The sequence below is a fragment of the Crotalus tigris genome, unplaced genomic scaffold (genome assembly GCF_016545835.1).
Source record: "Crotalus tigris isolate CLP2741 ecotype Arizona unplaced genomic scaffold, ASM1654583v1 scf7180000017740.2609645, whole genome shotgun sequence".
Taxonomy (NCBI): domain Eukaryota; kingdom Metazoa; phylum Chordata; class Lepidosauria; order Squamata; family Viperidae; genus Crotalus; species Crotalus tigris.
In genome coordinates, this window is record NW_024096606.1 from 2499221 (window position 1) to 2518426 (window position 19206).

The 19206-nt window shown below is 37.9% G+C and overlaps 1 protein-coding gene across 1 annotated transcript; it reads right to left on the reverse strand.

Annotated features, from left to right (window-relative positions):
• Positions 1 to 2757: 2757 nt before the first annotated feature.
• Positions 2758 to 17228, reverse strand: CLTRN (collectrin, amino acid transport regulator). The gene is given in 6 exon segments (XM_039339808.1): positions 2758 to 3279; positions 9494 to 9688; positions 13453 to 13462; positions 13824 to 13908; positions 13910 to 13931; positions 17218 to 17228. Coding segments are annotated over 6 exon segments (480 nt in total). The 3' UTR covers positions 2758 to 3122.
• Positions 17229 to 19206: the final 1978 nt, after the last annotated feature.

Here is a 19206-nt window from a genome sequence, read left to right on the forward strand (position 1 = left end):
AAACCTATTCACAGGGCATTTTATAGTTTTAATCCAGCAAAGGGACAGAATCTAGAAGGGGGGGAGTTAAAGCCAAGTAAGCAAAAGTGAATAATTAACTTCTGGAGAAAGATAATTATCTGTAAGCATTTTATGGTTTTCTTTTGAAAGCCTTTTACATAAAGTTAATATTTCCCCAGCATCCTGTCAATGATAGAGCTAGTTATCATCTTTTCTGTCACATTTTCTGAGATGAGAACTTGGTGGTTTTAAAAACCTCCTTAGACAATATGATACAACTAGAAGGCCTGATTCCATTCTGATTAGCTGCATCAAATGAATATGTGAACTTCAGCATTCCTCACCTTAGAAGAGTCAGCCGAGTGACTTTCCTCCAACTTTTTTTTCTCAGCTTTTTCTGTGTTTTCCTTTAATAGTTCCACTTCTGGACACAGTCCCTTGGACCTCCTCAGACCCATACCTCCTTTATGAGGTCACTTTTCTGCTTTCCTTTATGAGGAAAATGAGCTGAGCTAACATTTGGCCCTGCCTGTAAGTGGTGTAGCTAATCACTGTCTATGCATCATTACTATGATTGCAAAAAACCCTTGGGTTAGTACCTTATAGATATATAATTGCTGTTTTTGCCCAGAAAAAGTTGCTGGCTGAACCCAACTCACCTTTGCCTTCAGCCTTCATGGCCTTCTGCAAGCTGATAATAATCTTCCTTTTCTGGAAGGCATTTCATCTATGCATTGTTGCCTTTCTAAATGTGATTTTTTTTTACTATCTATCTTACAGAATAAATGTTATTTTGTCCGTGTGTGTGTGTGTGTGTGTGTGTGTGTGTGTGTGTGTGTGTTTTAAGTGTTTTTTATGAAGCACCCAGTCAGCCCAAATATGAGAAGAAGAAACCTTTTGCCCGTATCAGCCCCAATCTAGGGCTATCCAAAGGCAACAGTCGCTACTGCGACAATCATTTTTGTGTTAAATTTGGGTTGCTAATATGCAAGCAGCCCATGTTTGAATCTCAGAAGGGTGAAGCTGGCTGATGAGAGCTAAGGAGCTTGAAATAGCTATACCAGCTTCCCTTTAACTTTTTGTTAGCAAGCCAAATTTAACACACACACACAAACACACACACACATAATTTGTAAAGACTAATTTACATTAGCTGTTGATTGTTGGCCATTGTAAACTCTTCAGAAAAGAAGAAATACTATTTTAAATGAAATGATTTTCTGATCACGACAGACAGCAATCTTCATTGTATAGTCATCTCTCCGCTGCAGTAACTCCAGTTTCCATTAGTGCCCAATTTATGTCATAAGTAACTTCTAAATTGGCCTATTTCAGGATAGAAAGCAAAAGGCTCTGCCTTCTTAGTAGTGGAATAATTTGTAATATGAAAAAAACAGAAGTCTCTTTCATGTGGGAATTAAAAATATTAGTAAGCTAGAGGTTAAATTTTGGCACAAATGTACCATTTACAGTTATATCCAGTTGTTTTGCCCAGCATAATACAGCATATTAACAAGAATAAACAAATAAAAAATAAAATTAGAACATTAAAATTTAAAGAAGAAAAGTGAAATAATTGAAAATGGTATTGGTACCAGAGGCAGCTTTCTCCAGCTTGGTACCCTTGAAACTGGACTACAATTCCCAGAATTCCATAAAAGCATCATTCTGATTCTGATGATATTGAGACTTGTTAGGATTTGGTTCATTGGTGTTGACTATGACGTTATCTGACTTCAGAATAACAAAAGTTAGTGGCTGGGAATTCTGGGAATTATGTCAAAATATAGAATGTAAAATGCAACAATTTTGGGAAGCTGTTAACATAACTTGTATAGTATATTGCAGATTTTATAATTCAGAAATGTTAATTGTTGTATACTTCGTTCACGTGCGATGCTGAACAAACACTTTATTCTCCTTCTACAACAACCAAGCAAAAGCAAAAGGCACGCAAGCCTTTTTATATGGCCAACCAATAAGAACAGAGCATTTTCGTGCCTTGCACATGCGCACAAGGCCGGCACCTCTCTGTCTGGTCCCGGGCATCTTTTGGAATGCCCGGGACCAATGCAACGTTCCGAGCCTGCTTTTGCAGAATCAGGACATAACATTAATGATGTAAGTAAACTGAGAAGATTAGAGTATGATCTCTGCTGCCATAACTCCCTGAAAATATCTAATTTAATTAACAGACTAGCAAACAACCGAATACTATAGTGTTGTTAGTTTTGGAAAGATTTTTTTTTTTTGCACTATCCTTAGCATTAAAAGAGTTGTTACTAATTCATAACAGATTCTGACCTCTTCCCTACTTATTTCATAGTTTTTGAACTTTAAGAGATTTAGATTCTTAATTCTGTTATAATCCACTGTTCAAAAATCCAAAATATATTATATTCTCCACTCAATATTGAACTTTGATGCATGTCCTATTATTCTATCTATATTCTATCTATTCTATATTCTACTTATCATCCAGCTGGTACCCCTGATAAAATATGCCAAAATAAACACACTTATTATATCACTGCAGGAGAAAAACCTTAATTATTGAAGCATTATAAAACTTTCCACAGTAGGTTTGTACAAAGATCCTAGTGGGAGAATACATTTTATAATAACATCTATAATAGTCTAGCCATACAGATATCCAAGAAGACTTTGTAAATACAACCTTAAGTATACCATTTGTTATTTTTTATCAGTTTTAATAATTATATTTTGTTGTTGCTTTGGTGCCCATTGAAGTGAATGGTAGCAGTAGTTGGCTTGTATGTTAGACTAAAGCAGCTCACATTTTTCCTGCCATGAAATAATAGAAAAGGTGAAGATATGAATAAATCATGATAAGGATTTATTGGTACCCTTGCATCACTGATTCATCCAAAGAACGTTTAACAGTGGAAGTTTTATTAAACATTTATATGTTTTCATAAAGAACACTGCCTTGAATGATAAATTCCGGTGTATCCCATATGATTATGCTTATCAAAAGAAATGCTTCCAAGGGCAAAAATGAGGCAAAGTACATAATTTTCTTGTTTATAATCAGCAGTAAGAACCAGATAAAAGGAGGGCAGAGTTTCAAAAAGAGACTGAGAAACAGCATCCATTTATGTTCATATGGGCGTAAACCAATCGTCATCTGCTGCTGCATAGAAACCATTAATTTGTCCAGCTTTTAAATCTAAAGTATGACAGGGAATTCTGTTTTCCATTGTTATGGCTGCTTCATATTTATCATCTAAATTGTCTGTTTCTTCAGCATTCTTATGTCTGGAAAAGAGAGAGAATAAAATTGCTGCTGTCAGTAAAATATGAAAAGCATACATCATTTCAGCCTTAACTTTGCAGATAAATTACTCTTCTAGAAATATTACAATACAGTACAGTTTTGGTATAGTGGTTAAAGGGCTCAGGCTAGAAACTGTGAAATTGTGAGTTCAAGTAATTCCTTAGGCACAAAGTCAGCTCTTGGGCCAGTCATTCTCTTTCAGCTCTAGGGAAGACGCAATGGCAAATCACTTTGAAAAAATGTTTCCCAAAAAACTGCACAGCTGTGTCCACCGACTGCCTGGAATCAATACCAATCTGAAAGCACCAGAAATACCTCCACTAAATATTCATAATTTAAACAAATTTCAATTAACAAGTCCTATCTCAGAAATATTAAACATTTTGTGCCCCCACCCAAGCCTGTCTCTTTCAAGATGCCTCCATTTATTTGAGGAACATTTGAGACTGAGGAGAAAATACACTTTCCTTGTTCCAATACTATTACTATTATAAGATTCAATAATTTAATTATTTAGAACACACATGTTAACTCTTATATTTATTGTAATAAACTCACCTGGGGCTAAACTAGAGGAGTCTCCTTTGGTCTGCCCTGGGATTCTGCCTTAGGAAAAGATTTAGAGCTCCATAGACAACAACCCAAGAGACAGCTCTACACATGGACATCACCAGACGGTCAACATAGAAATCAGATTGACTATGTACTCTGCAGCCAAAGATGGAGAAGCTCTATACAGTCAGTAAAAACAAGACCAGGAGCTGACTGTGGCTCAGATCATGAGCTTTTCGTTGCAAAATTTAGGCTTAAATTGAAAAAAGTAGGGAAAAGCACTAGGCCACTCAGGTATGAACTAAATCAGTGGTTCTTAACCTTTTTGACCAAATCGCCCCCTTGAGCCAGTGAGGAAGTTGTCATCGCCCCCCTCCCCCAACATAACCTCTCAATCACAACATAGGAAATAATTCTTCAATTTATGCAAACACTTTTTTTTGTTTTCTTCAAAATTGTCATCAGGACATATCGATACAAATACTTTATTTCCAGTCTTTTCCCCATATCTCAACTGTGTGAAAAATTTTGGTGCCACTCGGCACTTTATTCCAAACTTCGTGATACATGTATTTCATTATTATCTTATGTATTCAAGACACTTAAATGTAATGACCACTAAAAACAAAATTCAATTGCAAGAAAGTGATATGTCCGAAAAGAAAAACAGTAACATTTAATGATTGAATTACAAGTGAAATTTAAGATGCAGAAAGAAATATAAAAAGGGCATAAGAACAAACCGCAATGCAGGAACTAAGAATTTCAAGATGAAAACTCTGAAACTAAATTAAGATTTGAGGAAAGTATATATAGTCACACACACTGTAAAAAGGATTAAAAAGACAGAAAGAAAATATAATATCAAACTGGAGTGCATGCTAAAAAAGTACAATACAAAGAGACACACAAAATGTTTTACAGAGCACAACAAAAATTAGAAAACGAAGCTGAAAACTCAAACTGTGACATCAACATTACAGCTGATGTCACAGGGGACAGCCACTCAGCACGTGATGTTTCAAAAGAAGCGCTCCCCCCTCCATCACTGCCCATTCTGGCCAATGGCGCGCCACTGTATGGGTAGAGGCTGCTGCACAATGCGTATGAATATAAGTGATGCGTATTCACATATGTACTGAAGCTAGCTGGAGGAACATTTGAAAACACAATTCAATCCACTAATAGCGAGCGATCTGATGTTTTTGTACAACAGATATACAGCAATTCACTGTACAAAAAGGTCCCAAAACTTCTTGCTCCATCGCCCCCATATTGCCCCCTTTTCATTCCTTCGCCCCCCCATCGCCCCTTTTTGTTCCATCGCTCCCCTGAAAAATGAAATCGCCCCCTGGGGGGCAATATCGCCTAGGTTAAGAACCACTGAACTAAATCATATTCTTGATGAATATACAGTAGAGGTGACAAATAGATTTAAGGAATTAACTCTGATAGACAGAGTGCCTGAAGAACTATGGATGGAAGTTCACAACATTGTACAAGAGGTAGCAACTAAAACCATCCCAAAGAAAAAGAAATGCAAGAAAGCAAAATGGCTGTCTGAGGAAGCTTTGCAAATAGCTGAGGAAAGAAGGGAAATGAAAGGCAAAGGAGAAAGAGAAAGATAAACCCAATTGAATGCAAAATTCCAGAGAATAGCTAGAAGAGATAAGAATGCTTTCTTAAATGAACAATGCAAAGAAATAGAAGAAAACAACAGAATAGGGAGGACCAGAGATCTCTTCAAGAAAATTGGAGATATGAAGGGAACGTTTCATGCAAAGATGGGCATGATAAAGGACCAAAATGGCAGGGACCTAACAGAGGCAGAAGAGATTAAGAAGAGATGGCAAAACTACACAGAAGAACTATACAAGAATGAGCTTAATGTCCCAGATAACCACAATGAGATGGTCACTGACCTCGAACCAGACATCCTAGAATGTGAAGTGAAATGGGCCTTAGAAAATCTGAGCAACAACAAAGCTAGTGGAGGTGACAGTATTCCAGCTGAGCTATTCAAAATCTTAAAAGACGATGCAGTAAAAGTGCTACACTCAATTTGCCAGCAAATTTGGAAAACTCAACAGTGGCCACAGGATTGGAAAAGGTCAGTTTACATTCCAATTCCAAAGAAAGGCAATGCCAAAGAATATTCAAACTATCGCACCATTGCACTCATTTCACATGCTAGTAAAGTTATGCTTAAAATCCTACAAGCTAGACTCCAGCAGTATGTGGATCAAGAACTACCAGAAGTACAGGAAGGATTTCGAAGAGACAGAGGAACTAGAGATCAAATTGCCAACATACGCTGGATCATGGAGAAAGCTAGGGAGTTCCAGAAAAACATCTACTTCTGCTTCATTGACTATGCAAAAGCCTTTGATTGTGTGGATCACAACAAATTGTGGCAAGTTCTTAAAGAGATGGGAGTACCAGACCATCTCATTTGTCTCTTGAGAAACCTATATGCGGGTCAAGAAGCAACAGTGAGAACTGGACACGGAACCACTGATTGGTTCAAAATTGGAAAAGGAGTCCGGCAAGGCTGTATACTGTCGCCTGCCTATTTAACTTATATGCAGAGCACATCATGAGAAAGGCAGGGCTAGATGAATCAAAAGTTGGAATTAAGATTGCCGGGAGAAATATCAACAACCTAAGATATGCAAATGATACCACTCTAATGGCAGAAAGTGAAGAGGAACTAAAGAGCCTCTTGATGCGGGTGAAGAAGGAGAGTGCAAAAGTTGGCTTGAAACTCAACATTAAGAAAACCAAAATCATGGCATCCGGCCCTCTCAATTCCTGGCAAATAGATGGGGAAGAAATGGAGGTAGTGACAGATTTTATTTTTCTGGGCTCAAAGATCACCTCAGATGGGGACTGCAGCCAAGAAATTAAAAGACGCTTGCTCCTTGGGAGGAAAGCTATGGCAAATCTAGACAGCATTCTAAAAAGCAGAGACATCACCCTGCCAACAAAAGTGCGTATAGTCCAGGCCATGGTTTTCCCAGTTGCAATGTATGGCTGTGAAAGTTGGACCATAAGAAAGGCTGAGCGCCAAAGAATTGAGGCCTTTGAACTATGGTGCTGGAGAAGACTCCTGCGAGTCCCTTGGACTGCAAGGCGTTCAAACCGGTCAGTCCTAGAAGAGATCAACCCTGACTGCTCTTTAGAAGGCCAGATCTTGAAGTTGAAACTCAAAATACTTTGGCCACCTAATGAGAAGGAAGGACTCACTGGAGAAGGGCCTAATGCTGGGAAAGATTGAGGGCAATAGAAGAAGGGGACGACAGAGAATGAGATGGCTGGATGGAGTCACTGAAGCAGTAGGTGTGAAGTTAAATGGACTCCAGAAGATGGTAGAGGACAGGAAGACCTGGAGGAACGTTGTCCATGGGATCGCAATGGGTCGGACACGACTTCGCAATTAACAACAACAACAACAATCCTCAGACAATGGGCAGGTTGGCTGGCTAAACTCTCACTATCCATGTAAAATGCCCAAATCCCTCATCCTCCTGCTAACTTTACAAGAGACCCCAAACCACTACCTGACAAACATAAACTGCCTGACAAACCTGGCTAACTTAGGGAAAACTGCATTGGACACAAATGGCAACACATTTTTACACTACATAGCTATATAAAGGAATCAGATTAGTTTAGCTAATCTTAACTAAATGGTGCCTCCATTTAGTATCTCTTTGAATATCAGAAAATTGGGGGGAAAGTGTCAGAAAATAGCTGTTACTTTCATAATCTGTCTGGAAATGTTTCATGTAATCAGATTATCACTAAGATCAAAACCTTGGGTAAGTCCAACAGGGCACCTTCTGCATTTAAGTGGCTGAGAATGTACCATTTTTATTTTTTCCAATACAATTCAATATAATTCCAATGTTTGCAACTATTAGATACTTCTTCCTAAAATACAGTTATGTTAGTGAATCTAATCGGAAGGAGCAAATTAACAATTTCTACTCTATTTCAGTTTTTGACCTTGAGCACCACTGATTCATTGACAGACCATCCCATATGATTTATGATACAACATCAGCAATTTACAAGAGATAATGAACTCAAAGGTCAAGTACAACACATTTTCAACCCATAATACATAATGTAACAATCTCAGGATTTACATATCAGTAATATTAGCAGCCATAAAAGTATATTGTAAATATCCTGCAAACCCTTGAATAAAGACATTTGCTAAAAGTAAATTACCTTTATTGCAAGATAGGTTTTATAGAGTCTCACTGCTGGAAGCCTTTCTTGCATGTCTCTCAAATGGATGGAAAGCCACACACTCATATATTATTTCCTGATCCACTATAATTAACAGTCTGAATAAATTCCTGTGTTTGTTTCTTTGTTTACTTATTTATGCAATTTCTATAACCACCCATCGCAGTCAATGATTCTGGGCGGTTTACAGCTAAAAAATACATTACGGTTAAAAATACTAAAAACATCTTAAAACACTAAAACACCCAGCTCAATTAAACACAGGAGCAAAGTACTTGGCCAGTTAGCAACACAACCGGGAATCAGGCCCTTGACACATTCAGCATCCTAGGAACAGAGCCAGGTTTTTTAAGGGCCTTACAAAAGGCTAACAGGCTTGGTGGCATTCTAACTTCTGAAGGGAGGATGTTCCATAGAGCAGGGGACACTGCTGAAAAAATCCATCTTCTGATCACTGGCAGCCAACACTCTTTGATGGCATCTGCAGCATGCCCATTTTGCTCAATCTGGCTGGACTGGTAGAGACTCTTGGAAAAAGTCAATCCCTCAGGTTACCAATTTCAGTAGTCAGTTATCTAACACAGTAAATAATGTATTTCTGATATGCCCCAATGTCACAAAAACAAAGGTGCCTCTTGAGGGAGAGGTTGCAACAAATAGCTCCATTACATGATAGACAACAATTATGCATCCCAACTCTTTTAGCCTTCCAGAAGGTTGTGGAGACCTGACTGTTATCCTAAGTTTGGGTTTGATGGGACTGTTGATCTAGGAGGCTATTTGGTCTGGCACCTAGTGGAAAGGGTAGTTTGTAATGATTATTGTGAGCTGCCTAAGTCATTATATGAGATATTCAGTAAATAAATAAATATGTAAATAAATGTATTGTGAGTGCCCATTCTCTAATGTAGCATCTACTCATTTACCTTCAGAACATCTGAGTAAAGAGGCTTCACTATATGCTCAGAGTTGCCTGAACCATGAGACAGGTGGCAAATAAATCTGATGAATAAATAAATAAGAATGATTTATATGCATTGCTTCTCCTGACCCCTTCATGCATACCAGCAGTGTTGCTGCGTGTGTTTCCCTTTCTCCCATTCCGCCTGGCTTCTGATTAGACGTTTGTGTTTCCCCATAATGATACTACAAGCACCACCTTTCTCTCTTACTTATACGCTTGCCTTCCCTTGATGCCTACTTGGAGCAAAAGATGATAATATACCATGGATCAGTTATCATTTACATAGAGAACAAGCATCTATTAGCCCAGCCCTTCATTTATTAAACAATGAAAAAAAAAACAGGAAGCAATAAGCAAAAATATTATTCAATTCTATTTGTGATTGTGGACTGACTGAAAGCAAGACAATTCAAAATACTCACCTCTTGCAGTGATAAATCCCAGAAGATACGACTAAAATAATTCCAATCACAATGATGCCAAGAATAACCTCAAATACAAATAGCCAAGTGGGCAGAGGTTATTCAGCTGGTGGAGCTAAAGTTGATGAGACTTCCAAGAACTGCAGAGTCTTGTCAGTTAATAAAAAGGCATTGTTGATCTGGTTTCTATTCATTCTTTAAAAAGAATTAGTTTGGCATGTTTATAATCAATCAAATCAAATGTGGTCAGGAAAAATAACAACTTGTTATGTTCAGCATGTAAAATGGCTGAGGAAGAAAATGATTTAACACCAGTTATCATTAATTTCATTTCCAAATTTCATTATCATTATAAATGTTGTGTAATATTGCCTTAATGTTGGTCCCAAAACATAAACTGATGTAATAGATAACTGTAAGTGTTCTGGCAGAAATTATTAATTTCCATATTAAAATTAATATTCTATTTTTTCTGGCTATCAGTTATTTTTTTCTGGGGTCAGTTCAAATTGCTGGTTCTGAGTTTAAATCTTGAAAGGTCAGAATATTTTTCCAGCCATAAAGAAACTACTCTACATTCATTCCACTGTTTTAGATCTCATAAACATTTAAAATCAGAAAGGCAGGAGTTCAAAAAGAGTTTTTCATTTATGGCATCAGGATTTGAACTACTTTAATAAGACAAATATTCATAAAATCCTGCTTTAAAATAAAATATTTAAGAGTGATTTTGTAGGATTGTGCTTAAGAGCCGTGGGAGCGCAGTGGTTAGAATGCAGTATTGCGGCCTAATTCTGCTGACTGCCATGGGTTTGATTCTGACTGGCTCAAAGTTGACTCAGCCTTCCATTCTTCCAAGGTCGGTAAAATAAGGACCAAGATTATTGGGGGCAATATGCTGACTCTGTAAACCGCTTAGAGAGGGCTGTAAAGCACTATGAAGCAGTATATAACTAAGTGCTATTGCTATTTTGTGCTATTAATTGCACAAAAATGGAGAAAAATATGTAATTTTGGAAGGAAAGTCAATTTTTAGAGTTTGTAAAAAAGGAAATGATGCCTTCTGCCGTTGTATATATTCCTGTAATTTAGTAAAAAAAAAATTGAACTTGGAAAGAAGTTAGAAATTTCAGCATGGCAGTAATCTCACACATACTTCCAAATTAATCATAAATATTTACAGAACAGAAAGATAAAGGTTTTGAAAAGGCTTCATAATTTCCAGACTTTAAAATTATTGATAATCTGTGGGAGCTTCTCAAATGTGTACAAGGAGATCTAAAAATATTTCCAGTCCAGAAAAGTTCTACAAGAAATGGTGGAGGGAGAATTCAAAAGCAAAAATAGAAGGTCTAAGTGTAGCTAGCTATAGTAAACATTCGAAAGCTGTTACTTCTGCCAAGAAAAGTGTTAGAGAATATTGATTGAAACTTTTGCACCTGTTTTGTTCACTGTTTTCTTATTCTGTTTTTGTAAGCAACTGCCAATATTACATATACATTCAATTTTAATATGAAAAATTTGAATGCATATTTAATATTTATTGGCAGTTGCTTTAAATTTATACCAGGTAGAATTTGTATCAGTTTCTATTTACATAGGAATTCCCTAAAGCATAAAATATGACAAAGAGTGCCTAAAAGTTTGCAAACAATTGTATTTTGCATTCATTACCAATCTGGAATAAAAGCAATTCCCCTCATTAATTCTTTATAAATTAGTTATTTCCAATGTATAAATTTGCATACACAGTATCCTGTCTTTTCCAGGAAAGAATTTAGATTTTAGGAATAGTGCAATGGAGCATAGTATTGGAATATTATGTCACACATTAACTATGCTCAAAAAATTTCATATCTAACTTTCCAGTACAACAGATCTAATAGAAAATTAAGTTGCCTACTTTAATATTAGCTAATTTTATTTATAGAGCCTTCCGTTAAGCACAATTGCTCACTCAGAACTTCTGAATCTTGTATTCTATTCACAATTGTAACGTTTCATGGGTTTCAGCCTTAAGGCTGTATACAAATTAGTTTCACACAATGTATTTTTCCTACAATGAATTGAAATGACAAATACACCTGCTTTAGATACAGCAGTCATAAACTCCCACACCAAGCACTGCAACTGTTCCTGTAGTTCAGCTGAGTTGTGGCAGAAAGAAGTCTCTATACTAGATTAACAGAGCAATATGCTAATTATGTAAGATCTTATTGTTTAATTTTTTATGATGGAGATGGGATAATAAGCTTTGATTTCAGAATTTTTTCTGGATCAAGATGAGCCAAATTGGAGGAAGGTATATTTTGGAATTTTATTAATTTCACTTTCCTTTCTCTCCATAACTGAAACACTGCTTTTAATAAGTTATTATTCACTTCATAGGTACAGGTAGTCCTCGACTTACAAAAGTTCATTTAGTGACCATTCAAAGTTACAACAGCACTGAAAAAAGTGACTTATGACTGTTTTTCACACTTAAGACAGTTGTAGCATATCTGTGGTCATGTGATCAAAATTCAGATGCTTGGCAACTGGCTCATATTTATGATGGTGGCAGTGTCCTGGGGTGATGTGATTCCCTTTTGTGACTTCCGAAAAGCAAAGTCAATGGGGAAGCCAGACTCACCTGACAACTGTGTTACTAACTTAACAGCTGCAATGATTCATTTAACAACTATGCCAAGAAAGGTCCTAAAATGGTGCAAAATTCACTTAACAACTGTCTCACTTAGCAACAGAAATTTTGGACTCAGTTATGGTCATAAGTCGAGGACTATCTGTATACAGTTTTAAGTGCAGTAATAGGTATTTCAATAGAAGTGATGGACAAAAGTTAAATCCAGGCTGTTAGAACAGTGTGCCACTGATGCTGAAAGAGATTTGTATTAAATCTGCTTACATAGAATGAATGCTTCAAACCACAGCCAAAAAAGTAAAACTGCATTCCATTATTCTTACCATGGACCAACAGGTCACTAATCTCTTCCCCCATCCCAGTGCACTACAATTGCTTCTGAATTTTTCTGTTGAAAACAGTTTAATCTTCTCATAAGCTTAAAAGTTAATCTTTCCCAAACAATACATTCTCTTTCATTCCCACATTCATGTTTATTAAAAAAAAAATAGCACTGTATTTCTAAAAGATAAGCTTTCTGTAAAAAACTAAATTCAACATGTTAAAACATGTAAAATTATAGTGATTTTCTTGTAAAGAAAACCACCAGTACATTGTTGCATCGTCTTTGAGTTTATCTGGACTCAGAAGTTAAGTAGTGCTAGGCTGGGTTAAAATGGGGATTGGTGGGAGGCCTCCAATAAATATTGGATATTTGAAATAGATAGAAGCCTCCAAATATCCCAAAGGAAGGCAATGACAAGCTGCTTTTGTTTTGTGGCCAAGAAGATAGCAGGGGCACATCTGCAAAATCATATCCAGCTCATCCTGAAGGAGATTTTATTTTTTAAGGAGTGTGACCATTAATAGACTGCCTATATAAAGTTCATGGTATATACTGTAATAATAGACTATTTTCCTTCCTCCAACAGAAAAAATCCAAAACATGATTCTTTAAACATGAGGTGTGATCAAAGGATATGCATATAATCAGGGAGCGGTTTGGCAGTACAGGTAATTCTTGATTTATGACCACAACTGGGAATGGAACTTCTGTTGCTAAGTTATGTAGTTGTTAAATAAGTTGACTACTTTTGTTATATACTGTCACAATATATGCCAAGCACCCGAATTTTGATCACATGATCCCAGGGATGCAGGACTGGTTATAAATCACTAGCACTATTATAATATTCTGTAGTTATTAAATTAATGGTTTTATGTTAAGGACTATCCATAGTAGGTTTGGTTTTTTTATTTACCTTAAAGTGAGTAAAATATGGATGCCTTAAAATAAAAACCTATGAAATAAATGCTTCCAGATGGAGGATAATACCGCCTAACTGCTGCTAATCAAAAATGGTCCTCTACTCTGCCTTTTTCTCTTTACTGCATTTTTCAATAAAATGATACAAGGAGCAGTGGGAAAAGTGGGAAGTTACAATAGGATGATCCAATTATCTGCACTTTTCATAAAATGTTGCATTTAATGCCTTATCTGAAAATTGGACATGGACATGGATCTGGATTCTAATCCTGTTCAACCATAATGTGTACTGATTGGAATCTGGGTAGATTTGGCAACATGACTTAGTATAATCCAGGACCAGTATAATGCAGCTCTGAGCATTTTCAGACTGAAGAAAATATGCCAATGCTCCTAACAAAAATAAATATATTTGTTTGGATAAAGTTGTGCAAATATATAACATATATGTGGCTTCCTGGGAATAGTTGTTATATTTGTGAATGAATTTATAACTACAAACCAAAATGATATCCGACTGGTAACATTTGCACAGCAATACATTAGAAATTCTGAGAATTAAAAAAATAGAACATTTATATAGTAAGTCTTAGTAAGTCTTTATTTTTTACTGCCTGCACCAGCTTTTACACCCTCCTTAGCATTGGCCATTCTGGGTAGGGAATTTTGGGAACTGAAGTCCATATAACTACAAAGCGCACCAAGACTGAAAAAGACTGAGCTATTCTAAGGAGAAGTGATCAGTCACTCAGCCAGAAGGTTCAGTTCTTCCCCAGGTGAATTATCTGAAGTTTCTTTTCCCTTCTGTTGCTAAAATTCTTCTTTTTCTTCCATGAGGCATATGGTCAAGGCTAGAACATGTCAAGATTTACATTAGTTACAGATTCACTTAACAACCGTGTGACTAACTTAACAACTGCAGTGATTCACATAATAACTGTTGCAAGAAAGGTCGTAAAATGGGGCAAAACTCACTTAACAACTGTCTTGCTTAGCAACAGAATTTTTGGGCTCATTGTGGTCATAAGTTGAGGACTATCTGTAATTACCTCAAGTATACAAGAGTATATGCTGCTCCCTAGTGACATCTTCTGGCTGATTATCAGCAAAACAAATGGTTCAATCACAGTTTTCCATTTTTTAAAAAATGTGTGCCCGTGTATATACACAAATACACAGACTACACACACACATACATATATAGATGAACACACACATGATCTTCATAAAGGTCATAGTACTAGGCTAAAGTCAGATACATTCATATTTAATAATAAAGTCTTCAGTAATGATGGTACTTGTCTGAGGTCTAAATATATACTATAAATTCATGAGGTTACATCTCTAAGCCATGTACTCTATTGTCAGCTGTCACTCTGATAGTTTGTTAATGGAAATTTAATTAACACAAGCCATAAGAATGTACTAATGTTCTAGATTAAGAATTTATCATGTAGATGAAAAAGATTGCTTTGCATTTGCAATATAATCCAGACTCAGCTTTATCTTCAAATCTATAGCAATAATTTGCTGTGCTACATTGGAGTTTAATTTTAAGATCACATATTATGAAATCATTGCTAATTTGGGAAATTTGTGGCATTTCTTTGGAAAAAGTTGATTACAATCAATAGTAACAGAGTTATTCTGCATATTAACTATGAGACATATTTGCTTTTAGGAATTTAGTATGACACGGCCATGGTGAATGAAAATAGATACATATTATGTATACCTACACACACACACATACTTATGCAAAAACTATTGCACAAGAACAGTATCAAATCAAATAATGTTGCATAGGTGCAGGATGGAAACAGTTGCAAAAAATAAATAAAATTGAAAAATATATTGTCTCTAAGCTACTCCAATCCTTGGTGACCTCCAGAACTTACAGCCATAATCCTGGCACATGATTGCCTACTCTGCCCTCTGTTCAAATAATAGAACACCATCACTTTCTATGGCAACCAGGAATTATCATTAGGTGTGTTGGGTTCATGCCTTCATAAAATCTCTTTCTCACTAGCCTGTCTTCCAGAAATGTAGTTGCCACCAAAAATATGGTGCCACCTGAATAGAAATAGGATAGGCCAAGCTCTTTAAGTATAAAATGGCCAAGAGCCTGCAATGCAATTGTGGTGCATAGGAATAAACCAAAGCACATACAGTTCAAGAATGTTTCCTTGGAAAATTTCAAGGCACCTGGGATGATCTCATTGCAGCCACACCAGGAGCAGTTAGATGGTTAACTTTCTCAGATATCGAATTATTATATCTATCCTATTGCAATTCTATGGTGCCATATTATGGGGATTTTATCATGGTTTTACTTTAATTTAATATTTTATCTTGTATATTGTATTGCACGTGATACGGTGGCTCAGTAGTTAAGACACTGGGTTTGTCAGCTGGAAATCCAGCAGCCCAGGTTCGAGACCAAAGCGCCACACAATGGGGTTGAGCTCAGTAGTGGGATTCAACCAGTTTGCACCAGTTCAGCAGAACCGGTAGCTAATTTTTTGTTGCCCAAGCCCAGAATGGACTTCCAGAAGCGGCATCCACACAGAGAACCAGTTGTTCACATATTTGAATCCCACCACTGGGTGAGCTCCCATTCTCACGCCAGCTCCTGCTAATCTAGCAGTTTGAAAACATGCAAATGTAGGTAGATAAATAGATACCACTTCAGTGGTAACAGCAGTCCATGATGTCATGCTGGCCACATGACTGTGGAAATGACTTGACAGTTGTTTCTTTGCTAGGTTTCTGCATGTTTTATTTGAGGGGGAGGTTGTGGGCCTGTGTGTTTGCATCTAAGGGAAGAAATCCATTGATCAGTTTTAGTGGGGCTGTTTCTGGTTGGGTTTAATTGGACAGAAGGGGTTTGTTAGTTGTATGCTGCTTCTTTCTTTGAGTATTGTGTTTCCTTCTATGTGTGACATACCTCAACTTGTCTTCCTCCAAGGGTTTATCAGTAGGGTCAAATCCTCTGGGAGTTATTTGTTCATTAATTGGTTCGGTTTGGGTATAGATTTCTTTTATAGATTGGGGTTTGGCTAGATTTGCCTCTAAGTTCCTTACTTTTTCCTCCAGTAGTATAGCATATAGCAGGGCTTTTCAACTTTTTTACCAATTGTACCACTTTTAGGATATGGCAATATTCGATAACCACCTAGCAAGGTGTCAAAAACTTGATGACCAAAAAAAAAAAAAAACTTGTTCAAAGTTGCAATTGTACTGAAATGACTTATGACCATTTTTCACACTTATGACCATTGAAGTATGCCCAGGGTCATGTGATTTATATTTGGATGCTTGGCAACTGATTCATATTTATAATGGTCACAGTGTTATGTGATCCTCTTCTGCAATCTTTTGACAAGCAAAGTCAATGGCAGAGCTGCTGGTGGCCAAGTGCTAAGGCGGGACTTCCTCCCTCCCTTCCCTGCCTCCCTTTTTCTCATTCCCATCTCCTTCTGAAGGAGGAATTTGAACCCCCCCCCAAATTTTCCCTCTTCCATATATTGATCAAACAAGGAAAAGCCTCCAGAGACAGAAAAGACAAGCTGCTGAGTGAACTAGCTTAAAAGGGCACATTCCCCTTTAAGAATTAGCTACTGGCTAGAAAGGAAAGTAAGATGTCATCCCTCTGGGCAAGAGGAATGCAATCTGAAAACATCTGCCTTATCTTCAGACAACGGAGCCTGGAACGTTGGGAAACGAAACAGAGACTTTGAGAAGCGTCATGGAGCTCCCCCAGGCTCACTGGACAAGTGGGGGACATCAGAGAACGATTATGATGATGATCCATTGGTAAGTGGCCTGACTGACCCCATAACCATGCCCATAGAATTGATAATCCCGGGCACAGGCAGGAAAATGGCTCTAACTGCTCTGTTAGACTTGGGCTGCACACGGTGCCTGATAAGTCCCAACTTAGTTGGAAAATGAGCCTCCCCTAAGAAAACTCAAGGACCCCATCACTTTTTGCCAAATTGATGGGTCCGTAGCAGGGGGCATCCTGGTGAGTTTTGTCGTTGAACCCCTGGGACTGACCATGGGAAGCCACTCAGAACTTAATGTTCATCATGGCTCCTGGCATGGAATGGCCCCTGGTCCTTGGGCTAACTTGGTTAAAGAAATGGATCCCCCTAATTGACTGGAGAGAGGGGCGGCTAAGGTTCCCAAGGAAGAAAGCACCTCCAGAGTGGTTCCCTGGAAATAGAATGGAGGGTATGAAGCAGGAAATAGCCTCTGCACTGAGTGAGCAAGAGCTTCAGAGCATTCCAAAAGAGTACCAAGATCTAGCCAAGGTTTTCAGTGAGAAGAGGTTGGATGAACTTCCCCCACACCAACCTACGGACTGTGCTATTAAGATCATCCTGGGAGCTAAGTTGCCTAAGCCAAAGCTATATTTGAAGACCCCTAGAGAATTAGATGAGCTCTGCAGGTTCATTGACAAAAATTTAGCTTGGGGATTCATCCAGCCTGCCAGACCTCGGGTAGCAGCCCCTGTTCTATTCAGAGAGAAGGTTGGATCTCTTTGCCTCTGTGTGGATTATAGGTGCGTAAACACAGTATCTGTAGAAAATGTGTATCCCCTGCCCCTCATGAGGGATGTGTTAGCCCACCTGGTGAAAGGGAAAATATTTTCTAATCTAGACCTGTGAGAAACATATTATCACATCAGGATTAAGGAGAGAGATGAATGGAAGACTGCTTTCAATTGCCCCTTAGGTTGCTTCCAGTTCAGGTGTTCCCTTTTGGGTTACAGGGAGACCCTGCAGTGTTCATGCAACTGATCAATGAGGTTCTCCATGAACACCTGTATAAGAGGGTCCTGGTGCATTTGGATGATATCCTGATTTACACCGAAAGTAAAGCTGAGCATGTGAAATTAGTCAGGGCAGTCTTAAAGAAGCTCCGTGCTGCTAAATTGTACGCCAAGCTCTTGAAATGTGAATTCCATAAGGATAGAATTGACTATCAAGGCTACTGTATTTCTCGTGAGGGAGTGGAGATGAACCCAAATAAGGTGTGGACTGTCATGGAATGGACTCCTCCCTGCAACAGGAAGCAACTGCAGAGCTTTCTGGGGTTTACCAACTTTTACAGGCAATATATCCCCTTGTTTGCTCAGATCGCATTCCCTATCACAAATTTACTGAAAACTAAGGGAAGGAGTAAGCCAAAGCCTGGCCAGCCACTAACGTGGACATCTGAATGGCAAGCCGCATTTAGGAAACTTAAGAGACTTTTTTCTGCGGAACCAGTACTGAAACACCCAGACCCGGACAAGTCATTTATAATTCAGCACACACTAGCGATGTGGCAGGGGTGGTGTTACTACAGAAAAACCATCAGGGTGAGTTACAACCCTGTGCCTACACATCAAAAAAATTATTGAAGACTGAACAACAGTGGGTTGCTTGGGAAAAGGAAGCCTATGCAATAAGATGGGTCCTCTTAACCTGGAGATATTTCCTAGAAGGGAGTAAAATCCCTTTCCAGATTTGAATCTTGAAGCTTTGAAAAAACCCAGGAGATTGTCTCTGAAACAGGCATGCTGGGCCCAGTACTTCCATTGTTTTAATTTCTCCCTCCACTATCTGCCGGGGGGGGGGACTTCCTGGCAGATGCTTTGTCATGAATGCCACAATATAATGTAGTGATTGGGGAGTTCAAAAAAGTGTTGGAGAAGGACGAATGGTTCAGCAGCCGTACAAATCTCCGCTCATTGCAAGATGGGTTAGCTTGGGTTGGAGGAAAGCTATATATGCCTGTAAATCAGAGACTGAGAATCATGCAGGCCTGTCACAA